The sequence below is a fragment of the Temnothorax americanus genome, unplaced genomic scaffold (genome assembly GCF_048541705.1).
Source record: "Temnothorax americanus isolate GAGA-0224 unplaced genomic scaffold, ASM4854170v1 Scaffold220, whole genome shotgun sequence".
Lineage (NCBI taxonomy): Eukaryota > Metazoa > Arthropoda > Insecta > Hymenoptera > Formicidae > Temnothorax > Temnothorax americanus.
The window spans coordinates 1-20,950 of record NW_027509361.1 but is presented as its reverse complement, the minus strand read 5'-3'; the positions used below and the strand labels follow the sequence as shown (position 1 = coordinate 20,950).

The window sequence follows — 20,950 nt, the reverse complement described above, 5'->3', positions numbered from 1 at the left end:
TACCAATTTTCGTTTTAAGTGTTTGTAAGAACATATCTCTCAGAAAAACGACTACATGGAACGCAGAATTCTCTGCTAGTTTTAACTTATAAAAAAAGGGAAAATATAAATATATTACAGTAATCGAGAGAAATGTATAGATAAAGAGTGAATCTTGTTGATGACAATCGAGAAAAACAAATTTTTTGATATGAAAGTAATATGCATTTAATTGATTATAAATTAATGTGCTTCAATGACAGAATAACTGCTTTGAGGTACAAATTATTTCTAGCAACTCACCTTATACAGCAAAATTATGCTCCTAATTATAAGTTATAAGCAATGCGACAATTACCTGTGCACTAGGGTGTGTCATTTTGGGGCAACTTTTTTTTTCATTTTACGAATAGCATATATACTTTCAGGAAGGTAAAAAAAGATACCTGTTAAAATTTTAGCCCTTAATATTATTATTAACAGGTCGCTCATCGCAATTTTTTATTTTTTAAGTAATTTAAATCGACCTGACTGGCAATATATATAACGTCTTTCCGATATGAACATTAAAAACTATTTAAAATTAAAAATTAAAAACTATTTAATTTAGAAATTACATCAACGGACCAAAATTATGGTCAAAATTAATAATGTCTCGATATTGATCTGAAAAAAGTGCTGTGTGAATCCGACAAACCAAGTTGGCTCACAGTTTTTCAATGTTCATATCGGAAAGACGTTATATATATTGCCAGTCAGGTCGATTTAAATTACTTTAATTGTTATTCTATATACTGGCGAAAAGAAATTTATTATTTTTTATTTTTTATTTAGTAAGATAGAAAAAAATTTTATAACTATCTAACAAACAGTAATACAGCATTGCGCCACATAGATTTTCTGTAGTAAATTTACCGCTCTACAAAAAAGATCTTATCATTTTTTCATAAATTCAACCGTTCAAAAGATATTCAAAGTTAAAGTTTGATAAATTTTATAAAACTTGTTTTTGCTTCTTATGAATTTTGTATCATATCGACTATAAAAAATTATGAAATAATCAATACACATTTTTGTAGAAAATTTAACGATCTACAAAAAAGGTCTCTTGTATTTTTTCCATAAATATAACTATTTATGTAAATATTTATCGTGAGCGGACCTGAAACACATCGCATAGGTTCTGGTTCCCATTCAACATTTGCTTTACATCTCACGTTCGTTCCTTGTCCGGACAGTAGATGTTGATTAGTTTCAGGTCGATAACTGTTTGCACATGACAATGCCCCCTAAGGGCATTAGTGCATACTGTGGCAAATGGCAATAGATGGCATATTAACGTCATAAAACGTAACATGGTTACGACGATGCATTCGATGTTGAAACTCCAACGTGTGAAAACAAGTAAGTTTTGTATAATTTATAGTGCTTTATATTTTTTTTATATCTTTTTTGCGAATTGTATTATTTTGAAAGTAATCTCATTATTTTTTAGATAGCATTTCGTTGGAGCGTCGCGCGGTTCGTATACTAGGCAGACGATACGCATTGACAGCAACAGCTTATAAATATTTGGATATTGGGATCAACGTGGGACCTATGTCCTTTGTGGATATACATATCGGCAATAACCGAGGCAATCGGATAATTCTGCTTCATGCAACGTGGGTGACGTTCATCGAAAGACGTGCGGATATTCAGCAACTCGTGCAGTCACCATCGCATGCAGGACCATCATCGCTAGCGTTTCGAGATCTGGAACTCGTTAAAATACGTGACGCAAATATTGTAAAATTGGCCTCGTGCGACACCAGCTTGTACATGAAACCGTCAACCGTACTCTTCTTGTTCGAACTAGAACATTGCGTCGAGAATGTGTATTTTCAACTATGCCAAAATGTTCATGGCGTAAGTAAAAATTTAAACAATTTGTAATCATTTTACGTCAAAATTGTATCACCGATAAATGTAATGCAGTTAGAATCTTGCGTGAATTTTATGATAAGAATTCAATTATTGATTGTGAACTGTTGGCGTATGCTGCAGATAATATTGTACACGATGCATTACATGAGAAATAAATGTATATATATATATATTAAAATGCATATCACTGTATCTAAAATTATCTTTCCTTCTCCCAATTATTTATTATAATGAAAAGAAACGCGAGCGAGAGACTGCGCGCGAGAGAGAGAACGCGAACGAGAGAGACGATTCTTTTCGAGAGAGACTGCGCGCGAGAGAGAACGCAAACGTGGGACGGAAGCGAGAGAGACCGCGCGCGAGAGAGAACGCGAACGAGAGGACGGTCCTTTTCGAGAGAGACTGCGCGCGAGAGAGAACGCGAACGTGGGACGGGAGCGAGAGAGAACGCGCGCGAGAGAGCACGCAAACGAGAAGACGGTCCTTTTTCGAGAGGAAGACGAAGAAAAGAAGGAAAAAAATAAATAACGCGCAACGTCATAATCGAATGGCGCCGCATAGAACGTGATCCAGTGAACCTGTGACCCACATGTTCACAAAAAGAAAAAAAAGACCTCAATAAATTGCTCTAAAAACACATGTCTGAAGAGACTCCCAGGCCAACTTTTTTTTCCGGCGTTTTTCATTGTTTCTCTTTTTTAACCCCGTATATTTCTGACAGAAGAAATAAAGAGAAGAGACCGCGACGGTTAAGTCATAAAATTTTTGGTCGAGTACCTACGTCGTCGGGCCATCGACGCTCGCTTTTGAAGTGTGAAATGACATCTGTTTATAAATACTATCCCCCCTGAGATCCTCGCCTAGAACTCTTATTGATATCACTACTCACGACGGAAAAAAAGTGGCATTCTGACTGCAGTCGCAGAGCAGTGCACGCGTTAGACGAGTCCGTATTTTTTGTGATTTTTAAAATTATTTTGTGATGCCTCCGTACGATCTTCCTCTGTATAACGCGAAATACGTAAAAATCAGTGAAATTTTAAACGATTCTAATTTTAACGATTTTGATTTCGACGACTTTGCGGGTGATCAGGAGGAGAGGCCCGCTGCTCTCCCGCGTCTCCCGCGTTTCCCGCGTATCCCGCGGACGCTCGGTGTTGGACGCGGCCGGCTTTTCCCCCGCGGGCGGCCTGTGCTAAACGTTAGTATCGCGGAATTTTTTAATTCCGATATTGATATTGACAATTTAGAGGATAGTGATAGTAGTGATAGTGATAGTGAAATTGAAGAAGAGAGGTCCGCTGCTCCCCCGCGTCAGCCACCCGCGCCCCCGCTCCCAACAGCTCAGGTGGGCACGCCACCCGGGATTTCACGCGGGCGAGCGCTGAGGAACGCTCTCGGCCTCCCGGCTCTCGGACGCGGGCGGGCGCAATCTTACGCCGATTCCCTCGCGCAGGGTCGCGCGTATCGTCCAACACCCGAGGACGAGAGATTGGCGGACGAGCTGGTGTTCGACGTGGTTGAAATTGTGCACATCGCGGGTTCTCCTCTTCCTCCCGTCAACCGCCCTGGCCGCCAAAATCCACGGGAGGCACTAGCGGCAGCATTGAGACGGATGTCGGTGGGCCGCGGCCATGGAGCCTCCCCTCGTCGAGATTAAGGTATTTTTTTTCTTTTTTTTTACCTAAAAAATTGAAAATGTAAGAGCGAGAGAGAGACCGCGCGCGAGGAAAAGATAACGCGAACGGGGGGATGGGAGCGAGAGAGACAGCGGCTCTTCCTAGAAAAAAACATGGAAGAGGACTCCGCAACGGTTAAATCGTCATCGGTGTGATCATTGCGGAGTCAAGTGTCTAACTCGCTGTTTTATTTATATTCGCCAATAAAAATTCCAGCAGCCGAACGGCGCTTTTGTAATACCCCCGCGCTGATAAAGTGACGACACCCCCCCCCTCCTCCCCCCTCGGCGGTAACCCTTGTCAATACGATATGTTTATTAATATTTAATAAACATGTCCCGACACGCTCGCCGACCCCCCCCGGTCCCCCTCACCATCGAGTCGTCCTCCCCCCTCCCCCTTCCTCCTCACCAACGAGTGGCTCCCCCCTCGCTCCCCCTCGCCCTCGAGCCCTCCCCCCCGCCCCGCTCCCCCCTCGGAGCTCCGGGGCAGGTCTCTACTTTCGCGATACCGCAAAAGCGGTCAGTCGTTGCCGATACGTTGTCGAAGGTGAAACAACGTTAGCGTTACAGAGAAAGATCGACACTCTGCTTTGTTTTTTTCCCCCCACGATGGCTGCGATCGACGGGAGCGAGACGATTCGTGAGCGCGAGAAGATCGTAAAAGATATTGCGAAAACGAGTAATTCGATTCACAAAAAACTTCGTGCTTTGAAGACCGATAAGATCGAGAAGGACATTGAGTTGGACACGCACTTTAAACCCCTCATCGGGCCGCTGAAAAAGATCGTCGACAACTCGAGCTTGACCGCGGTGAAAAAAGAGGAGCCGACGGAAAGCGACGCTGACGCGAAAATCCGGGGAGGAGGAGAAGGATGCTACACCGAAAAGAAAAAAGAAACAATTAGACTCCTGGTCGGATCTGTCATCGACACCGTGTAAATCTGATCAATCGAAACGACCGATAACCTCTACACCGATAACCTCTACACCGACGCGAATCATGCAACATACAAGTCCCGAATTTCTTGAAATCGCGAATGTTTTCGAAACCACGGACGACTCGGTCAGGACGACCGTGCATAATTGATTGCAAACGTCGGAGGGTCGAAAATGGTTTATAGAATCGTTGGAAGATCACTTGGGTCCACTGAGCCGAATTTACATCGCAGAGGTTTTGGGCGCCTGTCTAACAATAGACATAGCGTACGGCGTTTATCTCGGTAATAATAAATTGATGCTCGGTAATAAAAGTTTTGACGTGGACAAAGCGGATAACATTTATATCGACGGCGTACGATACGCCGGCACACCCGGTATTTACGAGTTGATCTTCAAGAAAATACCCGATGACACAATTTACACGGAGGACGATAAGCAAAAGTACAGGAGCATACTAGTAGCTAAAGAATATATACTTTTGGCCTCAGGTACAAATCCGGGGGTCGGGGGGGCGCGTTCCCCGCGGGGGGAACGCCATAAGAGATGGGCGAGGGGGGTCCGGGAGGAGCAGCTGGTGGGGGGGGGCGAGAAGTGGGGGAAATTTACTTCTGTACTCGGGTACTCTGGAGGAGGTCGGGGAAAGGGGGGTACCGCGTTACCGACGGTGCGCGAGGAGGGAGCGTCGTCGATCGCGCCGAGGCGCGTACTGTCGCGTCGCCCGCTTTTCTCTGTCCTAACGGGCCGGACGTGGTTTTCCGGCCCCCCCCGTTTCCCAAACGGCAAAAATCGCGAGTCGTCCTCCCGCGAGGGGGAGCGTCGATCCCGCTCGAAAATCAAACGTATTTTCTTTTTTTGAAAGAAGAGCGAACGTGTTCAAGGTCGTTCTATTTTTTAGACGTGTCGCGTGGGGCGGAGGGTGAGCGTGTGAAAACACGTTCGAACGTGTTCAAGGTCGTTGTTTTCGCGGGATCTCGATTACCTTTCTTTGTTCTTCATCGTTTCGGTTCGAAGGTTGTTTCAATCCGTCTCTTTGCGCATCGCGGATGACGCAATCGCGGTGATCGTGTGGTAAGCGGAGTCGGGGATCGCATCGAGATATGTTAGGTACAGATCTGGAAGGAGGGGAAAAGAAAGTGAGAGAACACGCAGATGAGATTTCCGCGCGAGCGGTACTTATTTATTGCGACAAAATAAAAAATACATATGTCAATGTGTGTTTACATTTTTGTGTGTATATATTATATATTTTGTAAATATGCGTCGTGACATTAGGATTTGAAACAGAGCGCAGCGATCTCACAGTCGACGATGTTGCTGGGATCGAAAAATTCACTCTTCCGTATCGCATGCTTGACCGAAGTTCCCGTCTTACACGCGTTGTGGGTTATCTCCCGATAGCGCGAATATTTCGCGTCCACCTCCTCGGTTGCAGCGCCCAACGCTGAGACAACACAATCGACGCAAAATTGTAAATCGTATAGCGAGTGCACGGTGGTGATCGACATCACCAGACGAGCCGCGTTGGGTAGCTCCATACGCAAGATCGATAGGTTGTTTATCAATCCGAATCGCAGCGTCAGGTCTCCGATCGATATCGGCGAGGGGGAGCGGGTTCCGGGCTCGACGAGGTTGGATCGCAGACTCTCCAATACGTCGCGTTTGCGCTCGATCAGTCCTTTCCACATATCGAGCGTCAGACAGATCTCCTTGCCTTGCTTGTCTCCCAGGGCGATATCCACGTACGAAGGCGATGGTATACCGTACCGCAGCGACTTAATCGTGACACCAATGGTTAAGTATTTGTAGCCAGTCGTCGTCAGCGGATAACGCGTCGTCAGGATGCGCACCGGAGCCACGACGATGATTTCGCAAATAACGTCGTTGGGGGGTGAGAGCTGGGAACGCGACGTCCGACGATGATAATTATGATCATGATGACGATCGTCCGTCGATTCTATCCTTCGTCTTTTACCGTTTTCGTTCACCTCCGAATCCGTCTCGGGCGCGCGAGGAGAAAGATCCCTCGGCGCGGGTCGATCGGTCAGCGTCGAGAACATTTCGCACTACGCGCTATGTCGTTTGTTTTCCAATTTTTTTCCCGACGCGTCGTATTCGGCTGACGATGCGATACTGATGCTTTGGGTGCGACATATCGCGGTATAAGTACAAAAGTTTCGTGACGTTAAATCGTTGACGCGCACGAATCGATCGAGAAGATCGCGCAATTGTTTCAACAAATCGTCCTTAGGGCAGACGATATTCAGTATCCGCAGATCGAATTTTCCAGCCGCCGTGACGGTCTTCGTACATTCGTTGAATCTGTAGTACTGCGTCCGAGTGGTGAAATACAGATTGCCGTCGATGTATCGGAAGATCGACGTCACGCCGATCGGTATTCCGGGAGGGGGCGCCTCGAGAGGCGTAAATCTGACAACTCTGTGATGGTGACATTCGTTTATCTCGCCCACCGAGTCGCCGTTGAACAGCACGAAGAAACGTCCTCTGTGGGTGTTCACCGCTCCGTTGATCTTTGTCTTTACGGGAAATCCGAGTTCCTGCAGGGTTTTTGGCCAATTTGGCCGCAGAGTAAGTTCCGGATATTGAACCAAGTACACCAAATTATCCGCGAACACCACGACATCGCCGGACGGCGATTGATAGGCGGCGGTCACGCGCGTGTAATTGTCGTGAAAAAAGCTCATGTGATTCGACAGGGCCAGAGGTCCGTTGTACGTCCTACCGTCCAGAGCGAACGACCAAACGTAATGCCTGTACGAGATGAACATTCGATTTTCCACGATCAATATTGCGTTCACGCGATCAAGGGCGCACAGATCCGGCGACGGCGGTGGCGGCGGTGGCGGCGGTGGCGCCGGCGTCTGCGGGGGATCGTTTGCCAATTTCTCGCCGTACAAATGTTGAATGTCGACGATGTCGTATCTGTCGAGCTTGACCGGGTACTGCTTGTCGGGCGTGAACGCAAACATCACCGAAGCCCTGCGCTTGTTGTGCAGCAATCCGAGAGTGACCGATTTCGTGCGTCAGCGTGTAATGAAGGGAGAACTTATCCGAGGGATTCCTACTGACGAAAATGTGCCACAGCTCGTCTCCGTCGACGTGCACTTCGGAGACGAAACCCGGCTTCTCGTCCATCGGGAGAGACGCGTGGGCGAGCACGCCGCCGGGGCCGTCGAATTTGTCCGTGCAATTTGGGCCGTTCACCTCGACGTTCATGTTACCGTGATGCAGGCGTCGCCAAAATATCACAATGTCAGGATTCAATCTGGAGCGTTCGAACGTCAATGCCGAATGCTGCGACCACACGTCGAACGCGGCCTGCGCCATGTTCAACTCGCTCTCGGTGGCTAGGTAAAAATCCCACGTCAGGTGCGTCTTCGGCCATTTCGATAGACTCGCTCTCGTTCCGTGCCTGAGGATATCTCGGAAACCGCATCGCGATTTACCCATCATCTCCAGCGTTTTGTCGTTGAGCGTTCCATCGCCGGGCAGATCGTAGTACTTCTGAAAATCTTCGATGGCTCTGCGAAGAACGTCGTATCGTCTCTGAGCCGGAACCGCGTCCACATCTTTGGTCAGGTATCCGTATTTCTGCAGATAATCGAACGCGAGCTCGTAATTTTCCTCGGTGACATTGACGCATCTCACGGTGATGAGACACGCGGTCAACGCGATTACGCGCGCGAGCCACATCGTCGAGAGCGAGAGAGAGACGGTGTAATCGCGATGACGGCGCGTTGCGGTTTGAGCGCGATCGCGACGAGCGGACCGGACGCGCGATGTTTTTTCGCGAGGACGCTCGTTGTCGATAGCGCGGACAGGTGGCGGCGGGGGTCCCGGGTGGGAAGAAAATGCGTCAAATCCGGCGGACGAGTCGGTTTGACGAAACGCGTGTTTTTCCTCGATGCAAAAATCCTATCTTTATCGTAGATTACTCGCACCGCAATGTCCTCCTTTTGTCGATGCGCTATCTGGGGCCCAATTCTGTACACGTTTACCGATGGTCGTCGGTGTCGTTAATAGCGTCGAGCGACACGTATCGATAAAAGCTATTCTGTACGCGTCCTAACGACGAACGCGTTTCGACGACCGTCGGTCATGCGTCGGTCATGACCGACAATGTCGTTTATGACCGACAACTTTTATCGAGGTACCCCGGGTAGGACGAAAACGTTCTACCGACAACTTTTGAACCGTCTGATTGGTCAGCGAAAGAAGTAATAGTTTATAGGTTATCAAGAAAAGTGTCTCGCCTCGTGTCAAGTGTAATAGTTTATAGGTTATCAAGAAAAGTGTCTCGCCTCGTGTCAAGTGTATGTATGTACATACGCGCTAGAGACGTAAGGATACACGGTATGTACACATATATTATTATTTTTAATTGGGGATCACAAATCTGAAAATAATATAACAAATTTTATTTACAACATAAAAATGGAACAAATTATATTATATTAATGTACACATATATCAATTATTTTACAACAGTATTTTGTGCACGATTGTTACAATTATCTAATATATATTTTTTTTTATGTCTTGCAGCACCAGGTATTTATACTGCAGTTTGCCTAACGAAGGGCGTGCTGAAAGGCCAGCGAATACCAACAAAAATTGTCAAGAGAAACGATAGTGTCTCGTGCCAAGTGCTCGCACTACAGACGTAAGGATACACGGTATGTACACAATAACAGTATTTTCCGACATTGTGATATCTTGGCGACGCCTGCATCACGGTAACATGAACGTCGAGGTGAACGGCCCAAATTGCACGAACAAATTCGACGGCCCCGGCGGCGTGCTCGCCCACGCGTCTCTCCCGATGGACGAGAGGCCGGGTTTATTCTCCGAGGTGCACGTCGACGGAGACGAGCAGTGGCACATTTTTGTCAGTAGGAATCCCTCGGATAAGTTCTCCCTTCATTACACGCTGACGCACGAGATCGGTCACTCTCTCGGATTGCTGCACAACAAGCGCAGGACTTCGGTGATGTTCGCGTTCACGCCCGACAAGCAGTACCCGGTCAAGCTCGACAGATACGACATCGTCGACATTCAACATTTGTACGGCGAGAAATTGGCGAACGATCCCCCGCAGACGCCGGCGCCACCGCCGTAGAGCAAAAGACACCTCTTGCTGAAAACTCTTCAAGCCAAAAGGATCGATAGGCCGTGCTTTCGCAGTCTCTATGCGTACTGAACATCGAGATCAAGCCAGCTTTTGCCCTTTTGCTCTACGCGAGGTTCCTCGCCGGATCTGTGCGCCCTTGATCGCGTGAACGCGATATTGATCGTGGAAAATCCAATGTTCATCTCGTACAGGCATTACGTTTGGTCGTTTGCTCTGGACGGCAGGACGTACAACGGACCTCTGGCCCTGTCGAATCACATGAGCTTTCTTCACGACAATTACACGCGCGTGACCGCCGCCTATCAATCGCCGTCCGGCGATGTCGTGGTGTTCGTGGATAATTTGGTGTACTTGGTTCAATATCCGGAACTTACTCTGCGGCCAAATTGGCCGAAGACCCTGCAGGAACTCGGATTTCCCGCAAAGACGAAGATCAACGAAGCGGTGAACACCCACAGAGGACGTTCCTTCGTGCTGTTCAACGGCGACTCGGTGGGCGAGATAAACGAATGTGACCATCACAGAGTTGTCAGATTTACGCCTCTCGAGGCGACGTTTCCCGGAATACCGATCGGCGTGACGTCGATCTTTCGATACATCGACGGCAATCTGTACTTCACCACTCGGACGCAGTACTACAGATTCAACAAATTTACGAAGACCGTCACGGCGGCTGGAAAATTCGATCTGCGGATACTGAATATCGTCTGCCCTAAGGACGATTTGTTGAAACAGTTGCGCGATCTTCTCGATCGATTCATGCGCGTCAGCGATTTAACGTCACCGACGGGCGATTCGGACGACGACGACGAGGACGGCGTTCGGCTTTTCGACCAAAGGGGGTAGGGAAACCGCGCTGATCCCCGCACTACACCACACCACACCATGCAGCCGCACACATCAATGACAGGGACCACGAAGAAGGAGGCGAAGGGGCCCGGATTGGACGGGAGCGATAGGGCGTTTCAAACGCAGAATTCGGGAATGGGCGGTCGCCCGATATGGCGTTTCAGGGTTCGAAGCCATGCGCGGCGAGCCGAGAGACCGTGGCCGCGGAGCAGCCGGGCCCACGAAACCAACTCCCGTCGAGATCGGTTGGCCGGGTAACAAAATGGCGGACCGTCCGGGAACTCGCACTAGGTGCGTCATCCACGGGAATTGGTCACCCCCGACGTCTAGGGGCACGTCGCCGAGCCCACGAAACCAACTCCTGTCGAGATTGGTCGGCCGGGTAACAAAATGGCGGACCGTCCGGGAACTCGCACTAGGTGCGTCATCCACGGGAGTCGGACACTCCCGACGTCTAGGGGCACGTCGCCGAGCCGACGAAACCAACTCCCGTCGAGATCGGTCGGCCGGGTAACAAAATGGCGGACCGCCCGGGAACTCGCACTAGGTGCGTCATCCACGGCAATTGGTCATTCCCGACGTCTAGGGGCACGTTGCCGAGCCCACGAAACCAACTCCGTCGAGATCGGTCGGCCGGGTAACAAAATGGCGGACCGTCCGGGAACTCGCACTAGGTGCGTCATCCACGGGAATTGGTCATTCCCGACGTTTAGGGGCACGTCGCCGAGCCCACGAAACCAACTCCCGTCGAGATCGGTCGGCCGGGTAACAAAATGGCGGACCGTCCGGGAACTCGCACTAGGTGCGTCATCCACGGGAATCGGACACTCCCGACGTCTAGGGGCGCGTCGCAGAGGCCACGGAACCAAGGCCCGTCGAAATCCGTCAACCGGGTAGCAAAATGGCGGACCGTCCGGGAACTCGCACCAGGTGCGTCATCTGCGAGAAAAGGACGTCCACGATTGTCGAGGACGTCCGCATGAGCGTCCGAATCCGATCGCCGGCGAAATCCGACGATCGGGGACAAAGTTAGAAAACCGTCCGCCATCTCGCGACCTGGACATCGGCTGCGGGGAGAAACCGCGGGAGGCGTGATACCAGGTCCGGAATAAGCCCCGAGGGGGGTCGGCCTCGTCGGCGAGCCTGGTGCTCTGCACCCGGGCGTCTTCTTCAGGGAAGTCGTCCGGACGGAGATATTAGAGGGAGTAATAAACCTGGCGCACGGGTTGGCGTCGACGGCCGAGCGAGAGTAAAAAATTTGGAAAACGACTACCCTGTTGCCAGGACGGAGCGACCGCGCGAACGCAATAAGCATGGAAATTTCCACGGGGATCGGCGCGATCGGCGTAAACACCCGCGTGGAAAATTACCGGCGGCCGACGCGTAGACAACGGCGAGAGAAAGCGGGAGATACGCCCGAGTGGGGGTATACGGTAGCCCGAGCGAGACGAGCAACTCGAGGCAGTCTCTCGGGGATGTTCGTGCGTATAACACGTAATAAGATTCGCTCCGTGTCGTCGCGCTAAGTCACCGCGATCGTCATACGAGTTCGAGAATTACGGCTCGCCAACATTCGTAACAACCGGGAACGCCCGCGGAACGCGTTAATTGTCGTCTTTACATTGACGAACGGCCTTTTTAGACCGAAATAACTTCGTGCGTCGTAGAGAAACGGGGCGTGTGTGCCCGCGTATACGAGCGTCCGACATTTTTTGTGACTTCAACTTCTGTGAACAACCAACACTGAAAATCAATAATATTGAATAAATTAAACAATATTTTCATAAAAAATATCGAGAATTTATTAAATTGGACTTACCTTCTGACGGCCTGATCCATTGTCGTCGATCACTCGAAGTCCTTCGTTGATCCTGGATTCCGGTGGCAGCGACGATCCTGATCGATGACGGCGATGATCCAGCGGTGGCGGGAACCTTAGTCTAATTGATTGTTCGAGATATCGTTCGATACTTACCTTCTCGGTGGTTCAAAGGTCAAACCGAGTGGCGACCGTTGATTTCAAGGGACACGTAGCGTTGATTCGTGCCTCCAATAGTACCGTCCGGTTACAACCACACCACACGTCGCGCGATATAAGTGGGGAACTTTCGTACTTGTACCACGATATGTCGCATCTAAAGCATCAGTATCGCATCGTCAGCCGAATACGACGCGTCGGGAAAAATTGGAAAACAAACGACATAGCGCGTAGTGCGAAATGTTCTCGACGCTGACCGATCGACCCGCGCCGAAAGATCTCTCTCCTTGCGCGCCCGAGACGGATTTGGAGGTGAACGAAAACGGCAAGAGACGAAGGATAGAATCGACAGACGATCGTCATTATGATCATAATTATCATCGTCGGACGTCGCGTTCCCAGCTCTCACCCCCCAACGACGTTTTTCGCGAAATCATCGTCGTGGCTCCGGTGCGCATCCTGACGACGCGTTATCCGCTGACGACGACTGGCTACAAATACTTAACCATTGGTGTCACGATTAAGTCGCTGCGGTACGGTGTACCATCGCCTTCGTACGTGGATATCGCCCTGGGAGACAAGCAAGGCAAGGAGATCTGTCTGACGCTCGATATGTGGAAAGGACTGATCGAGCGCAAACGCGACGTATTGGAGAGTCTGCGATCCAACCTCGTCGAGCCCGGAACCCGCTCCCCCTCGCAAATATCGATCGGAGACCTGACGCTGCGATTCGGATCAATAAACAACCTATCGATCTTGCGTATGGAGCTACCCAACGCGGCTCGTCTGGTGATGTCAATCACCACCGTGCACTCGCTGTACGATTTACAATTTTGCGTCGATTGTGTCGTCTCAGCGCTGAGCGCTGCAACCGAAGAGGTGGACGCGAAATATTCGCGCTATCGGGAGATAGCCCACAACGCGTGTAAGACGGGAACTTCGGTCAAGCATGCGATACGGAAGAGTGAATTTTTCGATTCCAGCAACATCGTTGACTGTGAGATCGCTGCGCTCTGTTTCAAATCCTAATGTCACGACGCTTATTTACAAAATATATAATATATACACAAAAAAATGTAAACACACATCGACATATGTATTTTTAATTTTGTCGCAATAAATAAGTACCCCTCGCGCGGAAATCTCATCTGCGTGTTCCCTTTTTTTCTTTTCCCCTCCTTCCAGATCTGTACCTAACATATCTCGATGCGATCCCCGACTCCGCTTACCACACGATCCCCGCGATTGGGTCATCCGCGATGCGTAAAGAGACGAATTGAAACAACCTTCGAACCGAAACGATGAAGAACAAAGAAAAGTAATCGAGATCCCGCGAAAAGAACGACCTTGAACACGTTCGAACGTGTTTTCACACGCTCACACTCCGCCCCACGCGACACGTCTAAAAAATAGAACGACCTTGAACACGTTCGCTCCTCTTTCGAAAAAAAAGAACCGCTCGCCGCGTCGTTCGAGAAAAACAAAAGGAGGATGTGACGACAGCGACCTTGAACGAGTTCGGACGCGCGATAAAAAATTATTCGCGAAACGTACGGTTCGGGTGAACGAAGAGAGCGGTATCGTCTCTCTCTGTCTCTCTCGATACAACAAGGCTGGTCGGAAAACCGCGTCCGGCCCGTTGAGACGAAGAAGCGCGCGATCGACGCTCCCCCTCGCGGGAGGACGACTCACGATTTTCGCCGTCGGGGGGGCCGGAAAACCACGTCCGGCCCGTTAGGACAGAGAAAAGCGGGCGACGCGACAGTACGCGTCTCGCCGCGATCGACGACGCTTCCTCCTCGCGCACCGTCGATAACGCGGTACCCCCCCTTCCCCCGACCCCCTCCAGAGTACCCGGGGCCAGAAGTGACCCCCACTCCTCGTCCCCCCACCAGCTGCTTCTCCCGGACCCCCCTCGCCCATCTCTTATGGCGTTCCCCCCGCGGGGAACGCGCCCCCCCCCGACCCATCGAACTTCTACCTGGGGTAGAAGTATATATACTCTAGCTACTTTCATATATTTTCTCGACGCAATTAAATGCTATTCTTAGTATATTTTTCTGCCGCAACACCCTTTTTTTTACTATATATAAGAACTCGAGACTAGACTTGGGCGTAGTCTATCCACACTTTTCGAGTGAACTCAAGACGATGGAGAAACTTAACGAGTTAAAAAACGCGTGTGATGTATTACATAATCACATCACAACCCTGACGAGGGAGGTTGAGGATTATTGCGACACGCTGCGGCAGTTGCAGCAGCGCTTGAAGAGCTTAATGGAAAAGGTGCCTCCCTGTCTGGAACTCATCGTTCGCGTGGACGATGACGCCGTAATGCGCGAAAAAACGTGAGTATCGCTTTCAAACGTGAAATTATTTCTTATAATGTAATCAAACGATAAATTTTATATTTATGTATTTTTATATTTATTATTCATATTTATATTTATTTATATTTATTAATTGTATTTTTTTGCGTAGGGCCATTATGGTTTTGTTGGCGATAAAATCTCGCCAGCAGATCAGATTGTTCGTGACAAAATTTCGTGGGATGCATAGGGACATCGCGCGGCTGGACTCGCACGAAGAGGCGGGTCGTTGCAAGAGAGACGACGACGACGACAACAAGGGGGGATCGTTCGAACTCGAATAGCCAAGAAACAGTGATACACATCAACGACGATGTCCCCGTATGTTGGGCCACCCAATGTCAAAAAAGGTGAAATACGATATATTGAAAAAATTATTCAAACAACGAAAGTTTATGTACAATATGCTATATATAATATTGTATTATAAATAAATATTAACCGTAAAAATAAATGTTTTAACGATATCGCGTTTTCTTCACCGCTCCCTTCCGCATACTCAATCTGACGCTTGGTATTATTGCTCGCTCGCGTTCCTAATCGCACCTCGCGCTGGAGCATCTCGGCGTTCCCGTTCGTTACGGATGTGGTATGCGAAAAGAGAATGTATACGTATATAAATACGGAGGTGGTATGCTAAAAGAAGAACACCGTTTGTCATAGATTTTACGTTGATCTTTATTCGATAAAATATAGATAGAAGAATATATATATATATGATACAATATAAAGTAAAAAATAAACGATTAAACACAATATGTACGAAATAAAAAAAAACGAGCAAAGCAAGAAGATAAAACAATTAATACATTAAAAATGAAAGTATATTAAACCAGTAATATATAACGTTTTTTACACAAATTTATAAAGTATTTAAATTCGCGGAGTCAATGCTGGCGAAACATTCGTGTCGCTCGATCCACCAATCGCGCAACTTCATCACGTTCTCCATGGCGCAGCACCGTTGGTGACGCCGGCAGCGAAACGCGCGATCGGCGCGAAGAGACTCCAACCGATCGACGTTCTCGTACTCGACGTCGCCGAGAATCTCCTGCAGCCATCTTTTCTTCTCCAGACCTTTCACGTAGATTCGCGCGTTGGGCGTCTCCTCCGTCTCGCGCAACTCGTCCAGGTTGTCGCGCACCGCGCGTCGAACGATCGTCTTCGCCTGGCGATAGTCCGTGTCGCCGTCTTTCCAACGAAGGCCGTGATGGTTCGCAATCAGCCAACTGGCCCTCGCTTTCTCGGAGCTCGTCAACAGATTCCAACTCATCGGTGCGCGAAACACGTGATGCGCGAGCACGCGCGTCTCGCTTCGCAGCACGGCCACCTCCTTCGCGACTAATCTGTCGCCCACCGTGAATCCTTGCAGGTCGACGAAGATCGTCGTCGTCGTTGCCGCTGTTGCCATTGCGTCGGCGCGCGTTGGAAAAAAATTAAAGAACAGACGTTCGTTTAAGTTGCTCGTTCCTAACAGAGTCTGAAAAACGATGGAAAGAGCCCGCGAATTTATATATTTTTCGTTTCCGGGATAAAAACACGCCCACAATCACATTTTTTCGTTTCCTGGATGAGGTTACCTCGCAATCGCATTCTCAGTTTCCCGGGATTTTCCGTTAGATAATTTTGCGCACCACGTTGGTCAGCGGACTGTACTCGATGACGCGATCGTGAACGATGAGACAAAAAGCTGTGGTTTTCGGCGGAACGTTTTCCTTGTTTTCGAACTCGATGCGCACGTCCACGGTAGAGCTCTTCACCGATTCGTTTTGACGGGAACAATTGATCACCGCGAGCGGAGCTACCCGCGCGAATTCGCGCGGAGAGAAGAGCGCGTTGTCGCGACCGTTCCCGTAGTACGCTCCTCGAAATTTCGCGTACATCTCGTACAGCACGGCGAACTTGTCGCTCTCGAAATCCACGTTCACATCGTCATAGGGATAGAATTCCGAGTTGAGATACAGTTTCACGTTGGCAAACGCGCAATGATCGAACCTCGAGGCGTCGCCCGCGAATTCGTTTTGCCGTCCGGTCTGTAGCGCGAATATGACGTATCGCGGCTTCTCCAATTGCGGCGCGGCTTTCACAGCCCACGAATGCTTGGTCGTGCTTTGCAGCAGGGGAAATTTATACAGATCCCAAGAGCAAAAGCCCGCGCTCAGAAATCGTCCGCTCTCCAACGTTCGCAACGATAATTTAGTCACGTCGTTCAGCGCCACGTGAGGCATACGCCATTGCACTTTCAACAACTTAATTTTAGGATCCTTGGCAGGATCTCTCGGCACGGTCTTCTTCGGATCTACGACGCAGTTGTGGTCGCTACGAGAGCGTATCAAGATAAGTTCGTGTCGCGCGTTTATCACCACGCGTCTGTAGTCCTCGCAGAAACCCAAAAGAATATTCAAAGGTACGCAAAAGTTGAATTGATGCGACGCGTTGTTCAGATTCGATTCGCTCGTCGGATAACTCCATCCAGCGTTCTGCAGTTTTCTGGCTCGTTCGACGGTCAGCGACACGTAGTTCTTTATCGTGCTGGTTATGCCGACGTTTCTACACCGGTCGAACTCCACGCCGTCAAGCTCGTATCGAATTTCGTCAAACATAAACGCGACGCAGTTATTGACTAATTTCGCGTATTGTTCCTCATTTGTCGCGCCGTCGTCGTTGAGTCGTCCCTCGACGTACAGGAAACTGTCGCACGGCAGGATACAGATCCAGCTGCTGTATGGGTATTCGTATTTCGTCGTTGTGTCCGAACGTCGTGTTGACGTACGGGTTATATGTGTGAGTCTTGATTCCGACGATGCGCTCGTCGAAGATCGGCTCACCGCCGATACTCTGGATGTCGGCCATAATTTTTCCTCTCGAGGTAGAAAACGGCTCGACGGTGACGCGTTCCTCACGGCGAGACCCAGCGATCGTAGGAACCTAACGTTGGCGTCGCTGAGAACGGCTCTCCTTCCTCCCCCGCCTGTTCTTTTCCCCGCGCTATCGATCTCGTCGTACAACGGGCTAGCTCGCTCGTTCGCACAATTCGCGCTAGATCCGTTCAGAACGAGCATCCCTCCTCTCGCTCTCTTTTCGGGGACACACACACACACACACACACACACACACACACACACACACACACACACACACACACACACACACACACACACGCACACACGCGCGCGCGCGCGCTGACTGTGACGACGAGGTACGTGCAGTCTGATCGTTATCTCCTCGCCGCGAAAGTCGATCAAGCGATCTTTCTGATCCACGACTCGCACCGTGATATCGGTAACGTTTCGCGCGACGATCGGAAGGTAAATGATCTGCGTCGGGTTTCCGACAGTTTATAGCCCGGTGGAACTTTCGGCGCGAATTCGTGTATCGCGTGCAACGAGCGTCCGTTGCTGTACGCTCCCGCGGTGATGCTGCACTCGATGCGAATTATGTTCACGCTCATGACGTCGACGGGTCCGTCGGAAACGTACCATTTTTTCGGTTTTAAAATACGAAACCCAAGAGAGAACCGATGTTGTTCGGTTTTGTAAAATTCACTCGGTAGGCGCACTTTATCTCGCTCCTCATGGTATTCTTGTTGGAGCAAAGAGCGAGTACTCTGTCGCCACCGTCGTCGTTCTCGTACACGTCATAACCGTCACCGTCGTCGTTTTCGTTCTCGTATACGCTATGAACTTCGTCGTCGTCGTCGTCTTCGTCCTTCTCCGTTCGGTTTGTTTCTGTCACCCGTCCGGCGTCGTCGGTCCTCGGTTTTTCTCCTTTTTCTTTAATTTTTTCCCTCTCGCGACGTTCGCGATAGAGAAGAGCGGCGCGCAGATATCTGCTTACAGCTCGCAGCTCGTACAATCCTTCCGGAACGACGATTCTCCGGTCGTCCTCGCCGAAGTAGAAGCGATTGTTCGCGGACGTAACGTTCGGTATCGAATTGTACGTCTCAAAAGTCGCCAAACCCAGCTCGTAATCGCCGTCGTTCAGATCCAAAGCGGGAAAGTGACTCGCCGTGAAAACGCTGCTGGTCCCGGTCAACGTAAGAGTCAGCGACATCGCGGGAGAACGTCGATCTTCCGCCGCTCCCCCAATCGATCTTGCGGATAAATTGCAGGCACAGCTGCCCGCAGATTTTCTGATCGAACGTTTGGAACGCGCAACGATAGTAGGTAAGCTACGGGCGTTCCACTCCGGGGATCTGAGGGGGGTGAGGGGCGGGGGGGAACCGCGGGCGGGGGGGAACTGCGGGGGGGGGTACCACGTCTTCGGCCGCCGCGGGGTGAGGGGGGGTACCGCGTCTTCGGGCGCCGCGGGAGGGGGGGTACCGCGTCTTTGGGCGCCGCGGGTGAGGGGGGGTACCGCGTTTTCGGGCGCCGCGGGGTGAGGTGGGTACCGCGTTTTCGAGCGCCGCGGGGTGAGGGGAGGGGGTACCGCGTTTTCCGGCGTGGCGGGGCGGGCGGACCGCATTTTCCGGCGGTTTACCGCGTTTTCCAGCGCCGCGAGAGTCCGCGTTTCGGGCACCGCGGGGGAGGGGTCGGCCGGGTTGGTCCGCGTCACACGGCGCGCTCCCGCTCGCGTCAGCTCTCCCCCGTTCGCGCGCGTCTTTTCGTTCGCGCGTTCTCTCTCCCGCCCGCATCAACTATCTCCATTCACTTCTTCTTACCTCTATTCTCTCACTTGCATCATCATATCTCACTTGCCGTCTCCACCATTCGCCTATCTATTCGCGTATTATTTGTCTCCCGCTCGCGGTCATTCCTCTTCGTAGCTCGTATTCATGTCCTCTCTCAACAGTATCTTAATTCTCGAATAATTCTCATTAATTTATTTAAATAAACCTGAGGACAATATCGCAGTTTAATTCTAATGACATGGAATAGAAAAAACGGTAAACGAAAAGAAAAAATAATTTAAATTTTTTACCATATTATATACATTTATTTGTCATGTAGCGCATTATACACAATAGTATCTAAAGCGTAGGCCAACAGTTCGCAATCAATAATCGAATTTTCATCATAAACTTCACGCAAGATATTTGCCGCATTACATCTGTCGATGATACATTTCCGCCGTAAAATAGTTACAAATAAAACAACTAAAACATCTTTAAAAACAACTAAAACATCTTTAAAAACAACTAAAACATCTTTAAAACAACTAACAAACAACTAAAACATCTTTAAAAACAACTATCAAACAACTAAAACATCTTTAAAAACAACTAAAACAACTATCAAACAACTAAAACATCGTTAAAAACAACTATCAAACAACTAAAACATCTTTAAAAACAACTATCAAACAACTAAAACAACTAACAAACAACTAAAACATCTTTAAAACAACTAAAACATCTTTAAAAACAACTAACAAACAACTAAAACATCTTTAAAACAACTATCAAACAACTAAAGCATTTTTAAAACAACTATCAAACAACTAAAACATCTTTAAAAACAACTATCAAACAACTAAAACATCGTTAAAAACAACTATCAAACAACTAAAACATCTTTAAAACAATTATCATGCACTTAAAACATCTATATTATACTACAAAGTATGTGGGAAAAGAAAATAAAACGTTTATATATACATATATAGTTTATTTCAAAAAAATCATATTTTTTCTGGTGTCGCGACCACCAGTTAAATATTTTTAATACATTTTGTAATCATATCTCACTTGCCGTCTCCACCATTCGCCTATCTATTCGCGTATTATTTGTCTCCCGCTCGCGGTCATTCCTCTTCGTAGCTCGTATTCATGTCCTCTCTCAACAGTATCTTAATTCTCGAATAATTCTCATTAATTTTTTTAAATAAACCTGAGGACAATATCGCAGTTATTCTAAGACATGGAATAGAAAAACGGTAAACGAAAAAGAAAAAATAAATTTTAAATTTTTTAAAATATTATATAAATTATTTGTCATGTAGCGCATTATTACACAATAGTATCTAAAAGCGTAGGCAAAAAGTTCGCAACAAATCGAATTTTTTCAAAAACTTCACCAAATATTTGCCCAACTCTTCAAAACCCCCTTTAAATTTAAAAAAAAAAATAAAAAACTTTTAAA

At 48.7% G+C, this 20,950-nt stretch overlaps 3 protein-coding genes across 3 annotated transcripts; 1 reads left to right on the top strand and 2 right to left on the bottom strand.

Moving 5' to 3' along the window:
• Positions 1-6,588: 6,588 nt before the first annotated feature.
• Positions 6,589-8,236, bottom strand: LOC143898193 (stromelysin-2-like). The gene is made up of 2 exons (XM_077407489.1): positions 7,613-8,236; positions 6,589-7,527 (listed from the first exon to the last, which is right to left on the bottom strand). The coding sequence occupies exons 1-2, from the start codon at positions 8,234-8,236 to the stop codon at positions 6,589-6,591; spliced, it is 1,563 nt and encodes a 520-aa protein (XP_077263615.1).
• A 1,048-nt stretch (positions 8,237-9,284) lies between these two features.
• LOC143898192 (matrix metalloproteinase-26-like) lies at positions 9,285-9,662 on the top strand. The gene has a single exon (XM_077407488.1). It carries the CDS (start codon positions 9,285-9,287, stop codon positions 9,660-9,662), a length of 378 nt encoding a protein of 125 aa, XP_077263614.1.
• A 6,824-nt stretch (positions 9,663-16,486) lies between these two features.
• LOC143898191 (uncharacterized) lies at positions 16,487-17,932 on the bottom strand. Its single transcript, XM_077407487.1, has one exon. The coding sequence runs from the start codon at positions 17,930-17,932 to the stop codon at positions 16,487-16,489; it is 1,446 nt and encodes a 481-aa protein (XP_077263613.1).
• Between the last annotated feature and the right edge of the window lie 3,018 nt (positions 17,933-20,950).

Excerpts from the sequence above, each read along its gene's own strand:
- LOC143898193 (XM_077407489.1), bottom strand. The coding sequence starts at position 8,236 with ATGTGGCTCGCGCGCGTAATCGCGTTGACCGCGTGTCTCATCACCGTG. Across the intron at positions 7,528-7,612 it reads ACGAGCTGTGGCACATTTTC|CGCAGGGCTTCGGTGATGTT; the intron begins GTCAGTAGGAAT and ends CTGCACAACAAG.
- LOC143898192 (XM_077407488.1), top strand. The coding sequence starts at position 9,285 with ATGAACGTCGAGGTGAACGGCCCAAATTGCACGAACAAATTCGACGGC.
- LOC143898191 (XM_077407487.1), bottom strand. The coding sequence starts at position 17,932 with ATGCTCGTTCTGAACGGATCTAGCGCGAATTGTGCGAACGAGCGAGCT.